The sequence below is a fragment of the Plodia interpunctella genome, chromosome 13 (assembly GCF_027563975.2).
Source record: "Plodia interpunctella isolate USDA-ARS_2022_Savannah chromosome 13, ilPloInte3.2, whole genome shotgun sequence".
NCBI classification, from domain to species: Eukaryota; Metazoa; Arthropoda; class Insecta; order Lepidoptera; family Pyralidae; genus Plodia; species Plodia interpunctella.
In genome coordinates, this window is record NC_071306.1 from 1,225,040 (window position 1) to 1,252,685 (window position 27,646).

The 27,646-nt window shown below is 36.4% G+C and overlaps 1 protein-coding gene across 4 annotated transcripts; it reads right to left on the reverse strand.

Moving 5' to 3' along the window:
* Window positions 1-1,628: 1,628 nt before the first annotated feature.
* On the reverse strand, window positions 1,629-27,281 carry Gart (GART trifunctional enzyme). Of its 4 annotated transcripts, XM_053753478.2 has the most exons (24): window positions 26,849-27,280; window positions 25,511-25,758; window positions 24,228-24,408; window positions 22,186-22,399; window positions 16,877-17,007; window positions 16,566-16,689; window positions 16,020-16,242; window positions 14,786-15,002; window positions 14,434-14,632; window positions 13,607-13,814; window positions 13,005-13,252; window positions 12,420-12,569; window positions 11,227-11,389; window positions 10,623-10,707; window positions 9,173-9,419; window positions 8,577-8,692; window positions 7,454-7,589; window positions 6,527-6,705; window positions 5,947-6,057; window positions 4,869-5,012; window positions 4,223-4,384; window positions 3,430-3,563; window positions 2,565-2,688; window positions 1,629-2,027 (listed from the first exon to the last, which is right to left on the reverse strand). In XM_053753478.2, the coding sequence occupies exons 1-24, from the start codon at window positions 27,017-27,019 to the stop codon at window positions 1,845-1,847; spliced, it is 4,098 nt and encodes a 1,365-aa protein (XP_053609453.1). In that variant the 5' UTR covers window positions 27,020-27,280; the 3' UTR covers window positions 1,629-1,844. The 4 variants fall into 4 exon arrangements, with proteins under 4 accessions (XP_053609453.1, XP_053609455.1, XP_053609456.1 ...); XM_053753480.1 differs by lacking the exons at window positions 24,228-24,408; window positions 25,511-25,758; window positions 26,849-27,280 and adding an exon at window positions 23,873-23,943; XM_053753481.2 differs by lacking the exons at window positions 24,228-24,408; window positions 25,511-25,758; window positions 26,849-27,280 and adding an exon at window positions 23,759-23,772.
* Between the last annotated feature and the right edge of the window lie 365 nt (window positions 27,282-27,646).

Below are 27,646 nucleotides of genomic sequence, written 5' to 3' on the forward strand. Positions count from 1 at the left end.
GGCCTTCAAACATGCGTTTATTTCATCTGCCGGTGTACCTCTAGTTATCACGGGTAGAATCTGTCTGAAATCACCAGCCAAAAGAACAACCATCCCTCCCATAATACTTCTGTTGCTTTTTATGTCTTGCATTGTCCGGTTTAATGCTTCGACTGCTCTCTTGTGAGACATAGTACATTCATCCCAAACCAACAACTTACATTGCTGCAACATTCTTCCGCGCTCACTATTTTTACTTATATTGCAAACTGGCATTTCTTCATGAGCTAAGTTTAAAGGAAGCTTGAGTACTGAATGTGCTGTCCGGCCACCACTGAGCAGTGTGGCGGCAATGGCAGAGGACGCTACTGCAACAGCAACTCCCTTATCTTTTCGGATTTGAGCAAGAAGGAGATTTAAAAGAAATGTTTTGCCAGTGCCTCCAGGAGCATCAAGAAAAAACAAACCACCTACGCCGTTTTCGATTTTTTGCACCACACTATTAAAGACATTTCTTTGTTCTGGGTTCAAACGTGGAACGGACTCCGTTATTTGCTGTTGTAAAAAAGCATGGTCATAATTTAGTTCGCGTAACACATCACTACAAACTTGCCCTGTCCTACGTGGTCTACTCATCCCAAAATCTGATAAATCTTTACCAGTAATAGTTATCACTTGGTCTTCAATCTTTGTTAGGGCTTCGTCATAAATAGAATCAATGTATGTGACATTAGGATTATTTTCTTGCAATCTATATAATATATCGTCTGACATATCATTTCTGTACTTGTCCCACAATTGCTGAGGATTCGACAGTCCACATGTCGAAATTTTAATATTTTCCAAACGTGCGACAACGACGTCTGCTCTCACGTGTCTGCACGTTCGTGTAAGCGTAGTTAGTGATGAGACCTCCCCACCCGCCTCGCTGCAGCGTACGTACAGTCGCGGGCGGGCGTGGCGTGCCCGCGCGCGCCGTGCACCTGCCGTGCCGCCGCTGCTGCGCTTTCTAAAACTTATTTCCTATTTTTAACCAATTTTGCTACTATGTGTATCATAATTTCTTTGTGTATTTTTCGTTAATGATAAACTGATGTACGTGGTTCATTGTTATGGACTTAATATTATGGTAAAAATTACTGTTAAATATTTTTCCTACGCAAATTGTGCCACCCCCGTTAACCCCCATAGGTGTTGATTTTCATAAAAACGCTTAGATATGTATCTCATAATTTGTATTGCAGAGCATTATTTTAGTGTCACGCAAAATATTTAAATAGAATTGAATTTCCCATACAAACTTAGCCACCCCCTTTAATGGGGGTGAATTTCGAAAAACCCTGAAATACGTGTTTCATCATTTGTACTAAAAAGCATTAATTCAAATTTTCATGCAAAAATGTGCAATAAAAATATTTTTCTCATACAAACTTTGCCACCCCTTTTAACCCTTTTAGGGGTTGAATTTCCAAAAAATAATATGCCTATGTCCTTCTCATGAATGCAAACTATCTACATACCAAATTTCAGCAAAATCGGTTGGGTGGTTTAGGTGTGAAAAGGTAACAGACAGACAGACAGACAGAAAGACAGAGTTACTTTCGCATTTATAATATTAGTGTGGATATCAATATAATTATATTATATCAATATTATACCATAATATGGCGTTCGTCAGACGTACCTACATATAATGTACATTATGCCTTCAGATATAACAGACAAACTTTCACATTTACAAAATTAGGATAAACATTTATATATAAGTCTCCATTTTTCCCTGTCCATGATTAATAACATAAAGAAAATTGGACATGGTCGCGTCGAATCAGACATATAATTATATGAAATATATATATACAGCGTTAAGATGAGAACATGATGTTGCCCTGGCTGAGCCGGCAGCGGCCGGTCGCGATCAAGCGCAAGGCGCGAGGGAAGGCGCGGTGCTCCGCTTGCAGGATGCGCTCCGCCAGCGCGCGCTCGGAGTCGCGCGCGAACACGGGCACGCGCTCCTGCAGGATGGCCGGGCCCGTGTCCACGCCCTCCTGCATTCCAACAGAGCATTCCTATTATCTCGGAAACCTGACACTTTATGAGGGTCGTTGTGTTAATATTTTTTATTGGCATTAATGTCAGCTATCGATTTAGCTGACATAAAATAACCATAGCTGGCCGCGGTTTTGAAAGAAAAAAAAAAAAAAAAACAATATGGCGGCAGTAAGTATGCCACAAATCTCATCAAGTCAATCCTCTTTCATAACAATCAGTCCAATACATTTTGCGTGAAACAGTAACAAATATCCATACACACATACATCCTCACAAACTTTCGCATTTATATTATTAGGATCATAACTATCATCATCATATCGAGTGTATTATTGCTAACACCGGTGTCAGATTTTATTCAAGTCGCCTAAAAGCATCTGACATGACTTTTACGACTACTTACCGCCATCTAGTGGCAGGTAGTCGCATAAACACTAGTGCACTAAACTGTCCACTAGTATGCAGGTTTCCTCACAATGTTTTCCTTCACAGAAAGCATTATCAGTAGGACAAAGGTCTCAACAGATACTCACGTCAACAAAATGTACAGTACACCCACTCTCCCTGTCTCCAGCCTCCAGACATTGTTTCTGCGCATTGAGCCCGGGGTGTCTGGGCAACAGCGACGGGTGGATGTTGAGCAACCGACCTTTCCATCTAGCATAAACGATAGTTTTATCAAGCTATGAATAATCTAGCCAACATTTGACGCGCAACATATTTTATAATGAAGTTTCATAAACTTACTATTTTTTTTTTTAACAGATATCTTCAACCGATTAAACTGAAATTTTGTTTTATTTTAGTTTCCGACAAGCATGACTAAGACATTGTTTTTTGACGTGACAACGTCTTAAATTAGGTTGCGGCTGGGAGTCACTTATGAAAAAGTGTAACGCCCGGTAACGTTACGATGAGTCACCGAACGAGAGAGAGGCCCGCCGAATGCCTTGCGTCTCTCTCCCACTCAACTATGATCGGTCTGCCGCGCGCGCAGGAATTAGTTAAGTTTAAGTTTACATGTACAATGTTTTAGTAAACAAAATATATTTCTATAGTTAAAATTTGTGCAATTCTTATTTTCATTCAATTCCTTGTTCCTATTGTGAAATTTAATTATATTCATATCAATAAATATTCTACCGAGAAAAAGACGTTGTCACGTAAAATCTTCGCCCGTAAAACCGACTTTACAGGCAACCATTTTTCACACATTGAATGCAATAATTGAACGTAAAAACTTACTTTAGATAAGGTTTAGGTAAACAAAAAACGTTCGAAATATTTTTCTATATCCTGTTTAATATACTATCAGATATAATTCTCAACCTTGATGTTGGCAAAATCTTCGTTTTGGCGAACGATGGAGCCACAACACAAAAAAAAAAGGAATAGTACCTCTGAACAAACTCAGTCGACAATATCCTCATGTAGCCGGCGAGACACACGATATCAATTTTGTGCGCGTCGAGTGCGGCCGTGATCGCGCGGTCGAATTCCTCGCGAGACGCGTAGTCTTTGTGATTGAACACCTGAACACAACACACATTATGTACAGTCAACCAACATACACATCAAGCCGAAACTTAATTTGCGGTCTGTCTGTAAAGGCTTAAATAAATCAGACCTTTGTTCTTGGCTGGCAAAACTGGGAAGCACAAATTATGATCTATCCAAAGCATTTGACTGTAAATATCACAATAGAAAATCTTAATAAAAAATTTATTACATCAAACGAAACGACTTTTTTTTTAAATACTGTAAATACAATACTACTAAATGAGGTAAATATGTCCAAGTATTTAAGTTCAGGTGTTTAAAATGAATGGCACGGCGACCCTAGGCTCTATACTAGGTCCTCTGTTGTTTTTCTTATTGAAACTGTGCTTTTGTCGTTGGAATGTTTGCCGCACCTCTCTGATCTCTGGATTCACATTTTAGTCTTGAATATTTTGGGAATAAACAAGGGAAATGCTGGAAGTTTTGATACGTTATTTATATTGTGTATATATAATTTTTGCTTTTTTGAAAAGTTTTAAGTGCTATTTTGAGAACGGTGTACCACAAGGTTTTGTACTAGAACCCTTGTTATTTATATATTGCTATTATTACTACAGAAATAAAGAAAAACATTATTATTACATAAAATGAGTCCTATAAATACAGCATACGATAAATATTGATACATTACCAGGCTAGGTATTCCAGCTTTCTCGGCCCTGGTCAAGGCATAAGCGTCCTTCTTGTTACTGATCACAAGGGATATTTCACTGCACATGCATTGTAAGGGGTCGCGCGTGTGGTCGATCAGCGATTGGAGGTTACTGCCGTTGCCTGACACTAGGACTGCCACCTGAGATGGAAATATATATATATATAGATTTATATTTATATATATATGGATAAATCACACAGATAATAATAAGAAACATTTTTGTTTAAATCACTTTTTATTTTAAAGCTGGCTGGTCAAGTATTGTTTTTTTTACAGTTACTTTTTTAAACGAATAGTAGATAAACAATACTAATATTATAAATCTACAATACAAATAAAAATTATTATGTAGGTCTATGTGACAACACATCGACAAAATGGACTATGTGCTGAATAAGAATTTAAATTTAAGAATATTTTGAACTGTCGGTCGCCGTGAAAGAGGAACAGACAAACAGAGTTTCGAATTTACAATATTAGTATGGATGTTGACAATGAACTATTTATACCATAGATGGGTTTACACCCAGTGTTTTCCTAGTTTTTTTCACAAAAAGTTTATATGGAAAGAAACTTGGGCAGTTACCGGGCGTACTGAACCAATCAGCAAGCCCGCACTCACCTTTTTCCTAGGCAAGAGGGGCATGCGCCGGGTGAAGTCGATGGCGGAGGGGAAGTTGTCCACGACCACCCTAGCGCCGCCCGCCGGCCGCGCCTGCACGCTGCCGATCACCATCGCGCCGTGGGCTCGAGTGCTGTTCATTACCTGTACAATAAATGTATTATAATAATGTTACAACAACTATGCTTCAATCAAAAGTTGCCACGTTCAAACTCGCACATTCAGCGCCACATCACTGATTTCCTTTGTCTTCCAAGACCAAGGTCAATCTGTTAAATATCATTTTCCATCTTGACCTGACGTTATTGTAACTAATGTACTTTTGATATTGTTACAGGGTGTATCTCAGAGCGTTTCGACAGATGTGGCCGCGCCGTCATTACCATTTATAAATTCAAATTTTAACAAAGACAAGAAATTGTTTTTTGACTTTGAAATAATTAATATGTACTATAGTAATGTCAATTTTATAAATAATTGACTTTGGAAATGATTCCTTCCTTAAGAAAATTGACGGATCGACGGCCGCAGCGGTGGAAACGCTGAGAAACACCTTTAGAGGTTACTATCTAAAGCACTTTTGTAAATTCTCTTAAGTAAATATTTATTATTTTTATTATTTGAATAAATACCGAGGGAATTTCGGGACATAAAGTACCCTATTTCTTATTCCAGGTTATATTCTAACCGTATAAGAAATTCCATAACAATCCGTCCAGTACAATTCGCGTGATAGAGTAACAAACATAAATACCGACGACCTCGGTGGCGCAGTGGTAAAGTTCTTGCCACTGAACCGAGAGGTCCCGGGTTCGATCCCCGGTCGGGTCATGATGGAAAATGATCTTTTTCTGATTGGCCCGGGTCTTGGATGTTTATTTATATATGTATCTATTTATAAAATATAGTATCGTTGAGTTAGTATCCCATAACACAAGTCTCGAACTTACTTTGGGGCTAGCTCAATCTGTGTGATTTGTCCTAATATATTTAATACACACATACATCCTTACAAACTTTCGCACTTATAATATTATATATATATATATATATATATATAGATTTATCATATTCTTACATAGGCTTGGTCTTCAGGAGCCACGATGAGCACCATGCCGATGCCGCAGTTGAAGGTCCGCAGCATTTCATCGTCCTTCACTGAACCTGCGTCCGCGATCCACGCGAACACCTGGATAGAAACAGAAAATAATGTTTATCTGTTCTTTTATAATAGATTAGCTTTTGCACTCGGTTTTACCCGTGTGAATTTCTCTGCAAAAGCGGAACAGACATGATTTTCATACAAACTTTCACCCCCTATATTAGTTGGGGGATTACTTTTGAATAACCTAACCTATCTCTTTAACTATACCAAATTTCATCAAAATCGGTCCAGCGGTTTAGCCGTGAAAGCGGTACAGACAGTCAGAAAGACAGATCTTCGTATTTATAACATTAATACGAAAGTATAGATCCGCAATAATTAAAATTGATATGTTTATTTGTATGAAGTGAAATATCTGATTGAAAACACGACCCAGAAGGAGAAGAATACAATACGATTTCCAAAATTTCTCAGTCTTTACTGTTAGATAGGTATTTTCCAAGGTTTCTCAGTGTCTATTATTTAGATATTATAACATTTATTACAATCTTACCGGATGAACGTTCCACCAATGGGCGTTCAATCTCGCACGAACAGAAGGCGGGATCACACGGGGTATATTCTCGGTCAAGCCGCCGCCGGTTATGTGTGCGACCGCCTTTACTCTGCCGCTCTGTAAGGCTGGCAGCACACTACGGACGTAGATGCGTGTCGGTTTGATTAGCTCCTCGCCTGGAAATCATTTATCAAGATATAAATCTGCTAGTTCGATGGTAGATGGTTGGGCGTAGGACCAGCACAAAAATGGCTGTAATAACTTTTGCCCGCGGTTTCACGCTTCCGCGTGAATTTCCCACGGGAACAATTGTTTTTCCAGGATGATAGATACTCTTATGTTCTTTTTCATACTTCAAACTACATGTATGCTTCAAATTTCAAGAACCAATGTTCAGTAGATAGAGCGTGAAGAGGTACCAAACAAACAAACTTAATTTCGGATTTACAATATTAGTATTGTGATTATTAAGATATGGGTGATCAATTAAAGGTCTTTTATTTACTTCTTTAGCTACTAGCTATGCCCCGGGGCATTGCTCCCGTGGGAATTTCGGGATAAATAGTACCCTATGTGTTATTCCACATTATTTGTTTTTATCCGTATATCAAATTTCATAGCAATCAGTCCAGTAGATAATGCGTGAAGAGGTAACAAAGAAACTTACAGTCGATTTATAATATTAGTTGGGATTTACACTTAAGCAACTTTCTGTAGAAGAAATTGAGTAAATTATATTTATTAACTTACTAACTGCGCCCCGGGGCTTCGGTCCCGTGGGAATTTCGGGATAAAAAGTACCCTGTATGTAATTTCCGGTTATATTCTCCCCGTGTACCAAATTTCACAACAATCCGTCATATACAGCTCCGATTTTAACCGGAAACGCCTGATGGTGAGAAAGGACGAAAAATTGAAACTTACCCAAAGTAAGTCCCTCTTTGCTGAAAGGCGCTCTGTCAGACAACGTGAGGTTGGACTTCTTCATAAGTTTGTGGATCAAACTGAACCCGTTGCTGTGCACACCATTTGAAGGGAGACCGATGATTATGTCACCCACCTACGTGAGAAAATTATTTCAAAAAAATTTTATGCAAGCTTTTACTGTCGTTACCTGTAGACATTCACATTATATAAGTATATATATTTTCCTTTCATCAGCACTTGATCACAATCATAATATGTTTCAGTATACCTTTTGACCATGTACTTTATTGTGTACTTACATGTTTTAATTACTGATAAAAAACTATACATAAATTTATATTTAAAAAATGGTAAGCCCTTCTGGCATAATAGGGACCAACACTGTTTGAATGAGTTTCTTTCGGCATTTCTTCTCAGCAGTGGTCGTTCCGAAATGCTAGTAGTTTGTAGCTTTGGTAAACATCATTTAATTTAGAATATGACGTGAAAAAGTGCCTGTGAAGGCCTAATTTCTGAATAAATGATTTGATTTTGATTTTATAAAGAATGCCACGTCCAGTTAGTTGTAATATAATATACTTCTAAGACCCACATTTGTTATTGTCTTTGGAGAAAAGACAGTGTAATTTGTTACAGTAATGTAACGTAACCAAAAAGTAATGTATATTTTCCTAAATTGAATAAAGAATATTGAATTTGAATTTAACCAATATACGATACAATACATCCGAGGTAAGCTGGACTTGTAAAAGCCAGCGTAGCGTTATGTAAACAAGTGAGAAATTAACTTGTTTATATATATATATATATATATATATATATATATATATATATATATATATATATATATATATATATATATATATATATATATATATATATATATATATATATATATATATATATATATATATATATATATATATATATATATATCTAGTAAATAAACAAGTAATAGTAAGTAAACAAGTATGTTGCCCCACGAACTTGCAAAATTCTATTGACAGATCCTACATACCTTTTTAATTTCATCAAAAAACAAACAAACAAACAAACAAAAAATAATGTATCTTGCCCCAAGTTGATTTGATTTCAATTATTTATCTATCGGAGTACTTACAGTGATGTCGTTGATCTTGGGCAGTATGTGTGAGCGCTCGACGACGCCCAGCGCGAACCCAGCGACGTCATACACTCCCGGCTCATACATCCCGGGCATTTCTGCTGTCTCTCCACCTATTACGAATTGGAAAAATAAATAATTACAATTATATATGAGATTCTGAGAGCTGACTGACAGACTTACTATCGGTACACTGTAATTAAAAAGGCTTAAAGTAGCAATAGAAACAGCTATTCCTGTAGTTTCTCTCTGAATTATAAATGATAAATTCTGTGGAACAACGGATATCACCGAAAATGGAAACACCGAGAAACCTATGGTGTATTTTTTTAAATAATTACCGTTCGTCTTCGTTCTATAACATAATGACTCACCAATCAAAGCAGCGCTTGCTTGCCTACAGCAGTAGCAATAGAAACAGCTATTCCTGTAGTTTCTCTCTGAATAATAAATGATAAATTCTGTGGAACAACGGATATCACCGAAAATGGAAACACCGAGAAACCTATTGTGTAATTTTTTAAATAATTACCTTATTTTTAATATCGTTCCTTATTTATTTTAAATATCGTTCTATAGCATCAAAGACTCACCAATCAAAGCAGCGCTCGCTTGCCTACAGCCCTCGGCCACTCCAGAAACAACATTCCTCGCCACATTCACATCAAGAGCGCCGCACGCGAAGTAATCCAGGAATGTGACAGGCGCCGCTCCGTTGCACAGAATATCGTTGACACACATCGCGACTAAATCGATACCAATTGTAGAATGCTGGTTGATCTTCTGAGCGATTTTTAGTTTGGTGCCAACGCCATCGGCGGCCAGGACTAGGACTGGGTCCTGGGTTGAAATATAAAAAAAAACTGGTTGGACTCAGGCAGAAGTGAAAACTTGAATATTAATGTTGTACATTTTTGACGTCTTACGAATTTTCGATCAGGGTCACGCGTGTCCTGACGCGAATTTAATATTTTTTAACCATCGCAAAAAGTGCACAATGCCGCTAAAGAAGTTTTCACTTCAATAAATGAATGAATCAAAATTAAAAAAAAAAAAAGATTAAGAGTGTGTTTCACTGCCTCCAAGTGTTGGAGAGGCAAATTTATCTAGGGTTTATTCATCATACTAGCTTTTGCCCGCGGCTTCGCCCGCGTAAATTTCCCGCGGTAACATTTAATTTCCGGAATGAAAGGCACCCTATGTCCTCCATGTTTCAAACTATATGTATGCAATATTTCAGCAAATCGGTCCAGTAGATTTCGAGTGATGCGCGTTCAGACAGACAGACAGACAGACAGACAGACAGACAAACATTTCCAAAATTATATTTTCGTCATCTACATCAGTAACTAAGTATATTCCATGAAGAATTTAAAAAAAATCCAATGTACAAATTTGACTTTTCTTCAATTTTATTATATGTATTGATTATAAGTTTGTCAATTTATTGTATGATGAATCAGAAAGTGGTGAAACAGGCGCTTACTCTCTCTCTCTTCTTATAGATTTTTTGTATCTGTTTACTTTGTGTAATAGAAAACATTAACTGAACTGTGACTTGTGGCTAGTAAAATAAATAATCATTAATTTGTAAAACATAGGTACTCAATATCCGAGTCTTTATTTGCATCCGAAATATAAGTAACAGATCTTTCTTATATATAATAGTGACATTTGAGGACTCATACGGGCGCAGCAATCGAAGAGGGGCTGACTTGACCATAATTACCACAATATATTGATTCAATTTCCATTAGTAAATCAATTATTTTTTCATTGATTATTAGTTTCTTCACTATTATTTCTTTATTACTATATTTTATTTTGTTTACAAGGATATTCATTTATAATACTATTTAAATATTTTTATCTTCCAGGCACTCTGAGACAGTGTAATGTGTGTACAACGGTAGGTTTCTTTATTAGAACCGTTATGTTTGCCGTTGTCAAAAAGCAAATATATTGTTTGATAATTTAATAATTATAGGTAAGAAAATTAATACATCGTCAAACCAAAATGCAATTACACGTTATTTTTCTTACCTTATATTCTTCCTCTACAGCTTTCAATTGGAAGCAACCGCCGAAGCCCCCGAGTCCCCCCAAAACACCGGAACGAGTTGTAGATCTGTTAAAGCAAATTGCTATGTTTATAACAAATTAAAGAAAGAAAGAAATCAACAAAAAATTAGACGTCGATTTTACTGTATGCTATAAAGTTTAAAATTCAGTTTTAGACGGCTTATATCAAATCATAAAGCAGAAGCGGAGCATATGAATACTCTATTACAGATACCAGCATGATTATTTTTAAAATAAATACGTTTTCATGCACAATAGCGCCATCTACTTTATAAAGTGTTTGTAGTTTGTAGCCTGTGAGAAATAAATGTTTAATATAAAAATTGTCGTGAAAAAGTGCCTGTGAAGGTCTAATTTCTGAATAAATGATTTGAATTTGAATTAAAACACCATTGACAATCAGACTTTTTGGCAAATGAATGTGTATATATGTCCTTATATGCTATATAAACTGTATTATAAGCGAAATTTCAAGAAGATTGTTTGAGTATATAAAGCGTGAAGAGGTAAAAAAAACAAACTTTTGTATTTATAATATTATTAGTGTAAAATTGTAGATTTTAACCTGGCGAGTGGTTTGATGAGTGAGACCAGAGAGTCCCCGGCCTCGATGTCGACGCCGCTGTCCTTGTACGACAATGATTTGTTGCCCGGGGCTTGTCTGCTGTACGGGGCTGTGAGCGGAGCCATCGCTTCTTGGAACTTGTCCACAACCACTTGATGACCTCCTATAAACATTGTTTCTATTTAACCCCCGACGCAAAAAGAACAGTGTTGGGTAGTTTGACCGCTAAGTGTCTGTTTGTGTACATGTCACCGTAGCACATCAACGGGTAAACCGATTTGGATGCGGTTTTTTTACGATAGCCAATTTTTATGCGGTTGCTCTTAGATATGTTTGATCAAAATCGATTGAACCATTCGAAAATTGTCGCGAAACGGTTATTGAAAGTTGGATGTTTTTTAATTTACGTAACAGATAAACTTGTAAATTGTCTTTTTATTATGACGACATCACTGTCAAATATTTTATTTATATTGTTGTATTTATCTTAAGGAAAGTGTGCCAAAAAATTTGGTTAAGTGGGAGTTACACATTATATGATCCATATAAATTACTGTTTTTGACATTTACAAAAAAATTTATTGTTTGGGTTGGCGATGGATAAGACTGGCACAGGGCCGTAGGAAGCGCGAATAAAACGAGGCCTATATCCAGTGGGTTAATGTTATTAGTATATTATTAGTAATAATTATTAGGTCTTGATTATAATTGTACAGAAAATTTGTTACAGCCTATTGCTTAATTTGAGCAATTACATAAATCATTTAAAAACTTTTCTTCTTGTGTTATATATTTGTTTATAGATTACTTTTCGTCGTTTTATTGTTTTTCTTTATACTTTTACTTTTTAATAACAATATGTACACTATGTACACCAAGTGGGGAGAGGCTGGTGTACTGAGATACAAGCTCCGCTTAGTTTAGGCACCAGTCTCTCGCAATCTTAAATGTAATTCGCAACATATTGTTTACTTTGTTAAAGTATTTATAGATTGTGGAGAAAAATAAAGAATTTTTGAATTTTTTTTTTTAATGTAGGCTGAAAATGATGAGAGGCTCTTCTCTAAAAAGGAAGAAACCGGTTTCTTCCTTAGCCGTTAAACGCAACTAAATACTTTATCGTCTCCGCTTCACACGTTTGTAGCAGTCGACAGAAATGATGATAGATGAAGCCTAGATATTGCAACTCATACCTTCTTTGCCCAAATCCTCGACAACACCAACGACAGCGATCTCCCCGTCAATAGCTTCTAGCACCTTGTCAACAAGTCCTGGCTCCACTATCACTACCATACCCACACCGCAGTTGAATGTACGCAGCATTTCGAAGTCCGACACCATTCCTATGTGGAAAATGATAATATTAATAATTCGCTGTTTACATGAGTTTGTTTCGGCATTTCATCTCAGCGGAAGTCGTACCGAAATTATCATCTCTGATCGATATTCGTACTTGCTATAGATAGTTTATACAAAAATTGAAGTAAAAAAATAAATGGGCCGAGGATTGATCCTTGAGGTGTACCCTAAACTAAATTAGTAACTTTTAGCATTACAATAAAAATTCTACTCGAATTAATACAACAATTGATTAAATCTTTAACATTTAAACTAAAATTATTCATCACTTCATCTGGATTAATTAAGTCTCGAAAAACGTTGATGGTTAATTGAATCAAAAGCTTTAGTCGAAACAATATATTCTGACTTAAACTCTCCAAAGTGTTACATATATTTATAGTAATTGTTATTTATAGTAAAGAATAAAATAAACATACCTGTAGCCTGAAGCCACCCGAAAATAGGCTTAATGTTGAACTTAGTAGCGTCCAATTTCACTCTAACACCAGGGGGTAGAATCCTTGGTATATTCTCCAAAAGTCCCCCACCGGTTATATGCGCTAGTCCTTTAACTAGTTCCTGCTTGATGGCGGGAAGTAAAGCGTTTACGTAGATGCCTGTGGGTGCCAGGAACTCTTCGCCGTATGATTTGTTTGTAGTGCTGAACGGAGCTTTTTCTGTATACCTAAAGAATTGTCAAAATATATTAATTAACTTTCATTATTATTAGTGTGGATTTTAAAAATAATTTTCCCCATTGTTTGCGAGTTAAATGAAGTAATTCTAAATAACTATTTTATTTACAGTTTTCTGCTCGATTATGTGTTATTTCCCTGATTGAATGATCATATAAAAAGAGGCTCGTATGGAAAATAATTGAATAAGCTGGAAATATCGAAGGCCATTTTAATAAATTAATGGTTTACAAATACTAATTTTATGTTAGTAATGCTTATAAACGTTGGTAAGGACAAAGACAAAAAAAGTTTAAGAGTTTTCCATTTTTAACTCACGAAATTAGCGTCAAAAGTACACATACTTGCAATGACTCTCAGCCATGATTTTCTGGACCAAACTGTATCCGTTACTATGCACGCCAGTGGACGGCAAAGCTAACACAACATCGCCAGCTTGGATCTTGCTGATCAAAGGCAGTTGTTTAGAATTGTCCACAACGCCTACAGCGAAGCCAGCTAAGTCGTATTTTCCTATGTCGTACATTGACGGCATTTCTGCCGTTTCGCCACCTGGGAATTAACCACATTTATTTTACAATCCATAAGTGTGGTTCCGCCCTAGAATAGGAGTAATCCATAACCTTCCAGTGGATGTCGTACGAGGCGACTAAAAGATACGTAGGCTGCTGATAGACAATAATAGCATTTCCAAGCAGGGTTTACGTCACGCAGGCCACCGGTTGTAAAGCCACAGATGAATATTCAAATTTATTTAATTGTAAGTTCATTTAAGGCTAAATCCGGGCTTCGCGGCGTCACAGCTCCGAACGCAACTAGGAATATGGGGATATTAGAGAGATTGTACAGTGCATAAGAAGGTATCACATAAGGATCACGATCCTCATTGTACGTATGATTATAGCCATTTTAATGTGGGGCATAGATACGATTGCTAGATTCATTCCTTCGTCGTATCAAGGCAGCGCGATGCAGCTCCGTTGTTTATCCATAGGTTTGACGTTGACTTTCATAGACATACATCAACGCACCCTACAATTTCTGCGTCAACCCGTCGATGGAGCACAGCTCAACGTAGCGCAAAAGAGCAATAGGGTCGGGCACCAAAAATGCATCTGGCGCGACTTTTACGCTTATCGCCATCTAGTGGCAAATTCTGGAAGTTACTTACCCAACAAAGCGCAGCCCGACATGATACACGCATCAGCTATCCCCTTCACGATCGTGGTGGCCACGTCCACCTGCAGTCTCCCGCACGCCATGTAGTCCAGAAACGCGAACGGCTCTGCGCCGGCGCACAAGATGTCGTTCACGCACATGGCCACTAGGTCCTGGCCGAGGGTGTCGTATTTTTGCATTATTTCTGCTATCTGAAAATAAGAGAGTTATGGTTCTTTCACCACAATTGCATGTTTAAGGCACGGCTCCATGGTAGATAGTTGCGACCACCCATTCTACCCACGATCCTTAGTCGATGTATAGCGGGGCTTGAAGCTCTATATACGTCGTATTTGAAGACTTACCTTGAGCTTAGTTCCGACTCCATCCGTACCCTGAACTAAAACTGGATCTTTGAGGCTAGGGTCCATGGCAGACAGTTGAAACAGCCCACTGTAGCACCCCAATCTACCCAGTACTCCTCTTCTATGGGTGGCGGTGGCCAGAGGTTCAATTTGCCGCACTAATGTGGCCGCTGCGTCTATGTCCACGCCGCTTTGGAGATAGGATAGGCCGTTGAGTCTGAAGGAGTGAAAAGGGTCTCTTTATTCGTTATTTCAATATACTTGAACTTCTAATAAATGAGAACAAGTAGGGATAAGAAATAGCGAGATATTAATTTAATTTTAAAATGTAAATAATTGTTACAAGAGAAAGATATGTTCATTTTGACGATATAAAAATTGCAGTTGAACATATTATTCAAATAATATACGTATATATCAATTCGAGTATTAACAGCTATAGAACATGCAACATCATGCAAATTCAAATGGTTATGAAAATTTTAGGAAAGGAAAAGAATCAAAACCCAGATAAGAAGAATACTTGCTTTTAATATAAAAAGTAAAAACAAAACAAAAGCGACTTATAGGTAAAAAAAAAACTAAACAAAAAATACATCACATGAGATTCTAAATGACACGATAACAAAATAAATGCATTTAATGAGATTTCTCACCCAAAAACACGCAAATGGAAAGCTACAAGATGAAGACATTATTATTGATATAAAACTTTAACCCTTTAACTTTAAATTACCCGTTAATATACATTCAAAATGTGTTAACATGATTTGTCATAAAATGATGGAATGTATTAAGGGACAATTGGAAAGGAAACTGAAGCATTCATTCGGCTCCTCTGAAACAAACGAATACTACTTTGAAGTGATTTATACATGAAGGAAACAACTATAAACTACCGATTAATGAGATCAAGGTATAAATTTGCTATTCTACAATGCATGTTCGACAACGCACGAAAGTCAAAACAAAAACAGTTCTGTTATCGGAATGTTGAATTTCTTAATGATCCAAATTCCATTCATTAACACAATAGATAAACTTATTTATTACTTACATATTTATTCTATATGAAAGGTATTTTATGCGTCGCATGCCTTGCATCAAAATTCTAATTGGTATGTGTTATGTAACGAACTCGTTTTTAAATTCCGTACGTGAAATCACATTACGCATACATAATCATGCTTCAAATTTTCCCCAAGATTAAGTTCGCCCCAAAACAAAAACTCACTTGGAAAACGCGCGATGAGCAATATCCTTCCTGTATTGAGCTCCAGGGAAGTCAATAACTGAGGCTGCAGCGGTCGCAGCTGCGGCCGCGGCCCTTAGGGAAGGAGCCCTGGCACACACGAGGACAACACGGCCTCCCCAAGTGACTAGGGTGCCGTTAGCACCGCGGGCCACGCCGCTGTGGAAAACTACCAGCCCTGGCATATTGGCCACTTGGGAGAGACCTAGAACGAAATGTAAAGAGCTAAACTTTTTCTTTGTTACTTTTAAACTAAAACTGCAAAAACCATATTTTTAAACAGTGACTGTAACACGATTTCAAAACAATTTGGAAAGATAGATCTTAGTTCAGCATTTCATCAAATTTCTCGAAATAATTTAATATATCCAAAAATGATTACTGTGTGTTCCATAGTTAGTATTGAAAGTTTGAAATACAGTTTTGAATGTATTGCACCAAACCTTAGGTGTTTCTTTTTCACAACCATAATTCCTATCTATTTACAAAAAATCAAAAGTAACAGTTTTATATATGTAGACGACATACCACTGATGACGCATCCTTTAGTCGAGGTTTCCGGATAACCTTTGGAAGCGATGACAACGCCAACCGAAGACAGTTTTGTGTTCCATGCCAGCTGCATTTGTTTCAAGGTTCCGTCTACACAGGCCTGGGGATTTCAATATTTTATTTAGAATTTACACAATAACATTCGACCTATTCTGGTTTAGGATGCTAGTGCAAGAATGAGGCGACTGATCGGTCCTCCCATTATACATTCCACCATGTAACATTCTACTTAAGTACGCATTTATTTTCGAAATAAAAATCCTAACAGGATAAAAAAGATTTCTAACCTTCATAACTTTGTACAAATCAGACTCGAGCAAAGTCATCAGCACTTGAGTTTCTGGGTCTCCGAAACGACAGTTGAACTCCAGAACCATGGGGCCAGCTTTCGTCACCATCAGACCAGCATACAGAACACCTACAAAGAATTATACAAACATGTCACAGCGTAGGGAAAACGTAAGATTTTGGCCATACCTTGAATTACTAAAGCTAAACTTACAGCTTAAATAGAATACATTTTATAAGAATTCTTATTAGTTCATAGCTTTAGTAAATTAAACGTGAAAGAGGTCTAGTTTAAAGGTGATTGTGAAGGTCTTATTTTTGAATCAATGCTTTAATTTTTGACTATTATTTCGAGTTTATTCAACTCATAATATGGAATTCAGCACACAGAATTTCTTTGATTGATCTGTCAATTAAGACCATTTAAATTGGAGAAGAAAAAGGGGATAGTTGACCTTGGGCTCCGACGCATTTGGCTGAGGAAGCTGACAGAAATATAATTATGCCAATATATATAATTATTTATAGCAAACTTGAAAGTTTTAAAAAAGTTTTACATTATTTCTAACAAAAACAAGGAAAACTTCTGAAACGATAACTCAAAAAGTTTACATCATTTCAGAAACTAAGTGTAACTTCTACAATTATTAACTAAACGCCGTCTATAAACTATAAACAATCCTGATCGCTGGCAATACGGTTCACAATCAAATAATAACTTATTGTTTGTCACCGTTATCATTGTTTATCTGGTTTTTCTGCCTTTAATAAATAAAGCACAAATAAATTAAAGGTTAGGGGTCGACGGCATAGTCACCGACGTAACTGACTGTTATCAATATTGCATCACGAGTTTAGATCCCCCGTGACTTTTATTATTAATTAATATATATTTTATTAGTAATTAGTGTGACAATTAAGACCATGTAAAGTAGGGAAGGAAAAGTGGGATAGTCAACTCTGGGCACCAACGCATTTGGCTGAAGAACTACGCTCAGGTGAGAGACTGAGCTATCAATATTGCATCACGAGTTCAGATCCTCCATGGACACTCAATGATAAGCTTATACATATAAGCTGTCACTATTTATGCAATTTTTTTCAACAATTTCAACTCCATCAAAAACAGACGAAAGGAATGTAAGGAACCCTAAAAATATACTAAAACTGATAACATATATCGTGACGTGCGGTCCCGCCCTAAAATAGGACCGTTTCATGTTCTTTGGTGAATATTGTAAGAGGCGCCTAAGGGACACTAGTCTTGGCAGCTGACACGAAACGATAACATTCCCAAAGAGGGTTTATGTCAGGCAGGTGGCCAGGTGCAAAATCACAGCGGAATCTTTAGAAGTGTAAAGTTTATTTTTCACCGCATGGATCGGAAAACGCGAAGATGAATGAAAAAATAAAGAAGGAATTGACTGTTTTATCAACAAGTACAATGGATGAACTAATTCGCAAGATACTGTAAACATGGCGTGAATTACATTAAGGAAAAGGCATCAAACTAAAGCCACGTGTTAATGTTTAACCTTAATCATTGATACGAAAATAAGTGATAATATACGACGCTAAAGGTTATCGCTATGCTGGTTTCCATGTACAAGTACAGTCGAATTCATCGCAAATTCGCCTTTACTACCGCTATATAGAAGTCTAAATTTGTTTCCATGTACGAGATTTAGTTAAATTAATTGCATATTCGCCTTTATTACAGATAAATAGATATCGGCTAAATCTGATATGCAATTCAATGTACGTACATACGTATAATAAAAAGCTGATTTCTTTACTTATCAAAAGAAAAGGTCAGTCAACCCACGTGGTATCAAATCACATGGCTTCTAAAGTGGAGTTTACGATAACATATGTCTGGTGCTAACTGTGTCCAATTGAGGTCGTCAAGGAGGATATGTGTTCTCTGGGCTCCGATGCTCAACAGCTGGGGAAGAAACCAATACACTCAAATGAGTGAATAGAAGGATATGTAGATATTTTTAAGTCAGGGAAAAAACTGCTAAGGAAAAAACCTCAATAGCTCAGATGAAAGATGAGAGAAAATTATTGTAAATATATTTTGGAACACAAAATCATTGGTCTCTTCTTGTAAAGTTTTTTCTTTCGCTACTGGAAGAAATTTCTATATATATGTATATATATATATATATATATATATATATATATATATATATATACAACATAACAGTGTTAATATATAACTAACAAATTGGCAAATATACTACATATTTCTATAGAAATTTCTTATATATATATATACAACATAACAGTGTTAATATATAACTAGTAGTCACACGTAGTCTATAAACCTACGACGGAATAAAATGTATAAATGTCAGAGAAAACTGCATTAAAATATTTTTTTTAAACAGACAGAAGCAGTGAGAGACTTTGCTTTATACTACGTAGTGAAATTTGACCACCATCACGCCATCTCCCTGATTCAACATATCGAGTTCAACAATGTTAGTCAAAACAACTCCTTTATATCTATTTTAGGTTATATGTAGTTACCAAGGCGATTAACGACTTATTTATCATATACATAGTATTAATTACGAACAAAGGAACACAAAGATACATTTATTTATATTTAACTGTGTCTTTAGTCTTATCGCTCCCTATAATCGGAGAGTTCATTGATGATTTTTATATTTCAACTAATATTATAAATGCGAAAGTAAGTTTGTTTATTTGTTACGCGCTATCTACTCAAGCAATCTTCTTGAAATTTCGCATATATATTAAGCATGGAGAAAGAGTTAGTCTATCTATAATTATAAAGAGGTAAGCGTTTGTGAGTTTGTATGTTTGAGGCGGGTAATCTCCGAAACTACCAAAACGAATTCAAAAATTATTTTACCATTAGAAAGGTACATTAAATTTACATTATCCAATATAGCATATTCTAGATCAAAATTCCCACGGGAGCAAAGCCCCGGGCAACATCTAGTTGCTAATAAACAGACAAGTAGGAATGCGGCACCCTTGATGTGAAGTGGTCACCGCAGCCTATGGACGCCTGTAATAGGAGAGTACACGCAAAGGGCAGCCCATTAAATGTTTTTTTTTTCACGCCTTTTTGAAGAGCTCCATACTAACCCTTTTTAACCCCGTTATAACTACAGAAGGCAGGAGTTTTAACGTTTCCTGTTGGTGAATCTGTATGTGTGAAGTCAAGGTTGTGCGTTGTGTGTCAGTCAGTTACAGAAGAGTTTCATATAAATACTAGCTTTTGTTCGCGACTTCGCCCGCGTGAATTTCGCGGAAAAGCGGAACAGACTTTCGCATTTACGAGTATAATATTATTATGGATTGAGGATGATTGATATAGATAAATAATTCTAGATAGAGAAGAGGAAAAGAGTTTCAGGAAGAAATCATACCCGGTGTTATACTGGTGATAGGGAAACAAAATATAAAACAGGAAGATCAAAAATGGTAAACAGATTTCATTGTTTTGATAACATTATGGAGAGAATTATTATTAATTTTATTAAAAGTAAAACAAGAAATTTACATGTTTCTTTATCGTTTTTAAGATAAATATACTTAGTTTTCATTAATTTTATTTTAGTTTATCAACTTGTAAAATAGAGAAGGCAATGGCAAACCAAATAGTGCCGAGAAAGTCGTTATGTGTGTTTCATTCCATTGATGAGGAATACGACTATGATGAAGTAAACTAGTTGTTCGCCGCAAATTGTGAATATTCCAAGAACGGCTTAACCGTTTTTGATGCCCTACGATCTTAAAAATTCTATTGACAGATAGCTTACTACATACATCAATATAATTTTTAGAAGATAGCTTTCATACATACATATCTATGTATGTATCTTTGGAGTTTTTACCTTTCAAATTTCATCAAAATCAGACCAACGGTTCGAAACTTATCGCGTTAAATACATACATACATATAAAAAAAATATTTTTGCCCTAAGTTTGACTCGTAGACCTTCGCTCGCTCGGTAAATTATATTAGACTTTGTTTAGTATATCTCTGGAGTTCTATATCGACATTACTAGATCATTCTTATTTATTAGTTCTAAGGTTGTATTGATAAAGTTATCACAGAACGTCAATCATAAAGCATATGACCATATTGAAATATGGTCATATTTTCTTGTCTGCTTCTATGTTGCTATCATTAGAATGAATTAGTGGCGTGTGCGCAATATTATTTATGCAATTATTCCGATAAATTAAGGATGTCGAAGACCGGGCGAGGTGGAGAAGAAAAAGCAGGAAAGTGGACCCTAGGTGCCTATAGTATAAGGGATAGCTTGCGAAATTTGAAGAAATACACATTTTACCAATTACCAATCAAAACTATTTTACCAATTACAACCATTAGACATTGTGCGAAAGTTATCTCTTTTAAAAGAGGCATTATGCGACAGATACATTTTGCGATTAGGGCAAGATATATTTTGAGACTCTTTCTTGACTCTTTCTGCGAAGAAGTCTGCTATTTCTTGGAAAACTAATTTCATTTTCTCATAAAACAAATTCTTTATTTCTCTAAACTTGACATGCAGATTGGAATACAAATGGAAATTTTATAAGAGATAAAGCGACCCGCAAAGTCACGGCTCTCGCTAAAAGGACGTGTCAACTCGACTTTTAACACAACAATGGTTTATCTTGGATAAAAATTATCATGAATTTTATAAACATTTATAACGAAACATAGCACAGGCGAAGTTTCACGAATAGAGTATATGAGTTTCCGTGATTCGCGCTGGAAGGCAGATTAAATGTCGCTTTCAACTCAACTGCACCTTTTTTTACACCACAGACATGTCACGGAAATTATCTTAACTAATATTATAAATGGGAAAGTAAGTTTGTTTATTACCCCTTCACGCTCTATCTACTCATGCAATCCTCTTGAAATTTTGCATACATGTAGTTTGAAGTATGGAGAAGGATATAGATATACCTTTCATCTGGGAAAAATAACTTTTCCCGTGGGAAATTAACGCGGGCGAAGCCGCTTTGTTTGAACATTTGCATGCCAATTGTTGGCGCAACGCGCCTGTTCAACTGAATTTAGACATTCTTTGTCTTAAGATATACTTGTACCGTGTATGCCTGCAATTTTTTTATTTCATTTCAAAACCTAGTTTCTTAAAGTCAAATCCAAATCAAAAGAGACCTTATGGCGGCTGGCACTTAAGTCTTTATTGCCGTTGTTCGAATACAAAACAACGCCAATAATGGTGTAAGTGCCGGGCGCCATAAGGTCCCCTTTTGATTTGGACTGCCACAAATATTACTTACCGACATATTTGATCCCCTCAGCCTTCAAACCATCCACAGCCCTTTGCAACACCGTGTCCTTGACGTCAGCAAACTGGTCGGAAGTGATCAGGGGGCAGGGACAGTAAGCGCCCATGCCGCCCGTATTGGGGCCCGTGTCGCCGTCGCCTATCCTCTTGTGGTCCTGCGCTGGTGGCATCACTGACACTGTCTCACCGTCGGTGAACGCCAGCACCTGTGATACAAACCTGGTCTCAGTATACAGTTGATAGTAGCTGTAATTTGACCGGACTTAGATACAACCAACTGAAAATAGCGGCCCAAAGCCGCGAGGGTTTCCGTATGCTGACCTCCAAACTTCAATTCGAAGATGGCACCCCATGATGATAATTAGCTGTAGAATAAGTCGATATAAGGATACTATACTATTGCTTGTGGCTGCGAACTCGGCGAGAAATCCTAATCCTAACTAATAATGTAAATGTGAAAGCAAGTTTGTTTGTTAAATCTTCACGCTCTTTCTGCTCAACCAATCTTCTTGAAATTTTGCATACATGTAGTTTGAAGTATACTTTTCATCCCGGAAAAATAACTGTTCACGCGGACATTTCATCTCTGCGGGCGAAGCCGCAGGTAAAAGTCAGTTCAATATAATGGTCTAAATTAATGCAATTTGATTAATGCTATTTCGACGAACTCAAGACACATGACGACGCGAATGAGTGAACATTGCTTAGTTAGTATGAGTGCTTTTATTTGCCTCAATGAAAAACCAGCAATGTATCACCGAATCCGACAAAGTTTGGCAAACTGTTCGACGAGAGCCAGCAAAACTTTTATTCCCATTGCAATAGGACCTCGGTGATGTGGCCTCGCGAGTTATTTGTGTCCGATATGACCTAAGGTTATCTTATGATCACTGAGGGTTTTTAATAAACATATAATTAAGGAAATGATTCAAATAACAACCACAATTACATGCTGTTAATAAAGTAAGGGTATGTAAACAAGAGATATAGGGGCTTGAAGTGAAGCAAAAAATATAAGTTTAATTTTCTTAATAAATAGATATTTTCATAACCACCAAATTAAATTAAAAATTAAAACTAGATAATAAATGTTAAATTAAATAAAAAATTGCTAAAGTTCCCAGAAGGCTGGCGACATTTCCTCTTTGTATGGCCAAACTCAAACGTTGGCCAAAATAGTCACCAGCCCTTGGTCCCCAGAGACCAAAGAAATTTCTTTGTAAAGCGTTTTTGCAACCGCACTCAATGCTTTGTTCTTTTCAACTACACGACGGTTTCTTATGCAGGTTTCGCTGTTATTTAGACAATTTATTCCCGAAGGTTTAGACATACATAAATGACTAGGCTCGCTCGCTAGTACGTATTATCCTACTAATATTGTAAATGCGAATGTTTATGATGGTTTGTGTTATGTTTGTTACTCTTTCACACAAAATCTACTGGACCGATTATTATGAAATTTAGGACACGGATAGAACATATCCTGGAAAAACACATAGGGTTTTATCTCGAAATATCCACGGGAGCGAAGCCCCGGGGCGCAGCTGGTATACAACATGACTCACCGAAACCTCATCTCCCTTTCTATACAGGTAATATATAACCTGGAATAACACATAGGGTACTTTTATCCCGAAATATCCACGCCGGGGCCCAGTTAGCAACACAATATGACTCACCGAAACCTCATCTCCCTCCAGCAATTCCTCAACAACTATCGTCTCACCAGCTCCCCCATACTTCGCCTCGGACAATGGTTTGTGTTATGTTTGTTACTCTTTCACACAAAATCTACTGGACCGATTATTATGAAATTTAGTACACGGATAGAACATATCCTGGAAAAATACATAGGGTTTTATCTCGAAATATCCACGGGAGCGAAGCCCCGGGGCGCAGCTGGTATACAACATGACTCACCGAAACCTCATCTCCCTTTCTATACAGGTAATATATAACCTGGAATAACACATAGGGTACTTTTATCCCGAAATATCCACGCCGGGGCCCAGTTAGCAACACAATATGACTCACCGAAACCTCATCTCCCTCCAGCAACTCCTCAACAACTATCGTCTCACCAGCTCCCCCATACTTCGCCTCGGACAATATCTCATCGACCGCATGGCAGGCCTCCTCCTTGGTAGCGGCTACCACCACTCCCTTTCCACCGGCCAGCCCTGATGCCTTCACTACCAGGGCTGGGTATGGTGCGCTAGAAGAAACAAGTATTTTTGGAATAATATTTTTTATTGATATGTCATTTTGACACAAGCTTTTATCGTTAGAGAGATCGCATAGTATTCAACACGTGACTAAAAAATCACGCCCGAGTTCTCTCGTCGGCAGAAAATCCAGAGCACACCATAAGGTCTTGCCGCCAGCCTGACGTCAACCTTCCTTGGAAATGCTATTGTTTTGTTTTGACAAGACTATGCGTTGTTAATGGCGGACGCAGCCGCGGCTTTCGAAACGCTCGTAGGAACGATCCTACGAGCGTTTCGAACGCCGCGGCTGCGCTGTCATTACAATTTTTCTAATAATAAAGACAATAATTAAATTAACCTATACTTGGGTACCTAATGTTAATTTTAATAATAGGTATTTGATTTTAGAAATCCCTCCCTTAATCAAAATTTACGGATTATAATAATAGCGCGACTGCGGTGTTTAAAACCTAGGAATTACCTTTCACTCTTTTTTTGTAACTTGAGAAAACTCTATAAAAAATTAAATTGTGCAGTTAACCATAGTCGTCGAAATGCCACAGTAGGAGGCGATCCTGAATATCCTATCACATCACATCTTATATGCTTTCTTGGAGCCATGAACTTTGTATTGGTTTAATCAAGAAATTATAATCGCAGTTCATTATGTCGACAAGGTCTTTGCAAGAAAAACAATTTAAAAATATAATGACATTGATCCACATTCAGAGAAATTGTACTGATAACTAATAAGATCCATTAAGTATGCACATTTTATGATTGTTAAAAATTCTTCATTTTTGGAACAGTGTAAGAAATAATGCAGTCAACAGCACATTAAACTAACTAAATAAAAAAGCTACTTAAATCATTAATTAACCTTTTTAGAATATTTTTTTATCTTGTCATATATATTTGCATATCCTATATTGCATATCCAGTATCCTAACTAATATTATAAATACGAAAGTTTGTGAGGATATATGTGTGTATGTTTATTATTTAGGGTGAAAGATCACCCAAAATCAACAAAAACGGACCTGTTATCTGTCTTGTTCACTCCCTGTCATCCCTAATCACAAAAATAAAAAAATCAAAATTAAAACATACTTGTTAATAAACTCCTTCGCAGCCACAGCATCAGTGAATGACTTATGCCTCGCAGTCGGCAGCTGATATTTGTTCATGAATGTCTTTGACCAGTCCTTATTAGCCTCAATCTGAGCACCAGCCTTTGTGGGCCCGAAGCACGGCACTCCAAGAGCTGTCAGCTCGTCGACGATACCATCGGCTAGTGGGTCTTCTGGACCAACAACAACCAGATCTATCTTCTTCTCCCTGCACCATTCTGCTAAAGCCTGAATGAAGAAATTATAACTAAAGGTACTTTTTGTGTTGGACTAAAAATTCTGTATTAATCTGATATTTTGAGAATCTCATATTATGCAAATAAAGGAATAATTTATGGCACCTAAAATCATCACCACCTTTCCCTGATGACAATAATTGTTTTTGTTATTAGTTGTACAAGTTACAATGCTTTTTAATAAGTTGAGAAAATGTTTTGGACAGCTCATTATCAGTTGATAACTCAGGTAGGAGCACTGCTCCCCAGTGTTGGGAAGTTGTTTTTCTCAAGAGTCCAGAATTTTTTTTATCTTATGAATTTATATGTATATACATAATATCTATCTAGTCGATGTATCTTCATTAATGACATAAAACTATAGACATAAGCTGTGTCTACGGTTTGAGAAATTAGAATTGTGTTCTAAACTTAAATATATTACTTTTTATGAGTTTTAACTGATTTTTTATACATAAACAACCTATGAATTTCATAACATTTATAGTAAAAAATTAAAGATTCAAAATCAAGATCATTATCACTAATAATTACATCTTATTAGATACTTATGTAAGATGTTTACATCTAACGTTCGGTGGACCAAAGTTATAATGTACTTCTGTATGTTGAACCACGAGACACTCTTGGGTTATCAAACACAAATCATGACCTGTCTATTTGATAAAGTAGTTTAAATTGGCTTTGTAAGTTTATATTGGCATATTTTTTTGTAAACAAAATAAAACACATTTATTGATGAAACATGATTGATTTAATTAATATATTGTTAATGGTAACTCAATAAAACTATATAATAACTCAATAAAACTAGACATAGATATGGATCTATGTCTAGTTTTATTGACTGAAGAATATATTCTTTATTTTGATAGATAGATCTTATCTATCAAATATTCTTTTAAGACAAGTTAAACGGAATTTAAGAATAAGTTTATCGAAGTAATATTTTTTAAAGTACCTAGCCACAATTTTATCAATTAAAGTTTAGAGGGAAACAATAATTGATACTTATTAACAAAGTATTTGTTTAATTTTTTTTTCACTATTGTATTTAATGTCAATTCTAATAGGAAACTTACTGGATAATCCTTGATGTTCAAGTCGACACTCTCGACTTTATTTGTAGTAGATATACCCACACTTCCAGGAGCGCAATAAATGTTCTTAACGAAGGGTGAATCGGATAGTTTCCAGCACAAAGCATGCTCCCGACCACCATTACCGATCACAAGTACGTTGCTCTCCGACATTTCAATTTAATTCAATCAAAAACCACTTGTTTACAATTTCAAAGTTTGTCACGTGTCGGACAATGTTTTCATATATTAAACTTTTAATAAATGCAAACCGGCCTTCTCTGAATTATATCCAATTTTATTGAACTGTTAACTAACGATAGGCGAAAACTTAACAGCTAATTCGTTCGTAATTTAATTTTTTTCGTATAATTAATTACAATATTTACGGCACCATCGTCAACAGTCAACACAAGTAAACTCTCAAGTGACGTTCCTTCACATCAAAGGTTATAAAGACTAGTGAAGCGACTAGAAAGAACATCTTTCGATATCGATAAATCGAATATTCAAATACATTAATCTTGGGTTCCGTATATTTTACGTGTACGTATGTAAAATTTGTGTGAATTTCAAATCGTTTAGTGAGTGGTGATTTGAAGTCACAGATTTATATCTATTAATTAATTTATCCATAATTACGTACGATAGACTCGGGTCATAATATTGACTACCACATAAATAAAAGACGACAGAAAGCCTACCTAACTACGAAAGGATCCGTACACAATCTCGCACGGAACTGCACGTCACAGTCAATTACGTCTACTAATAAACGTCCCATCGTTCCATCGCCCATAA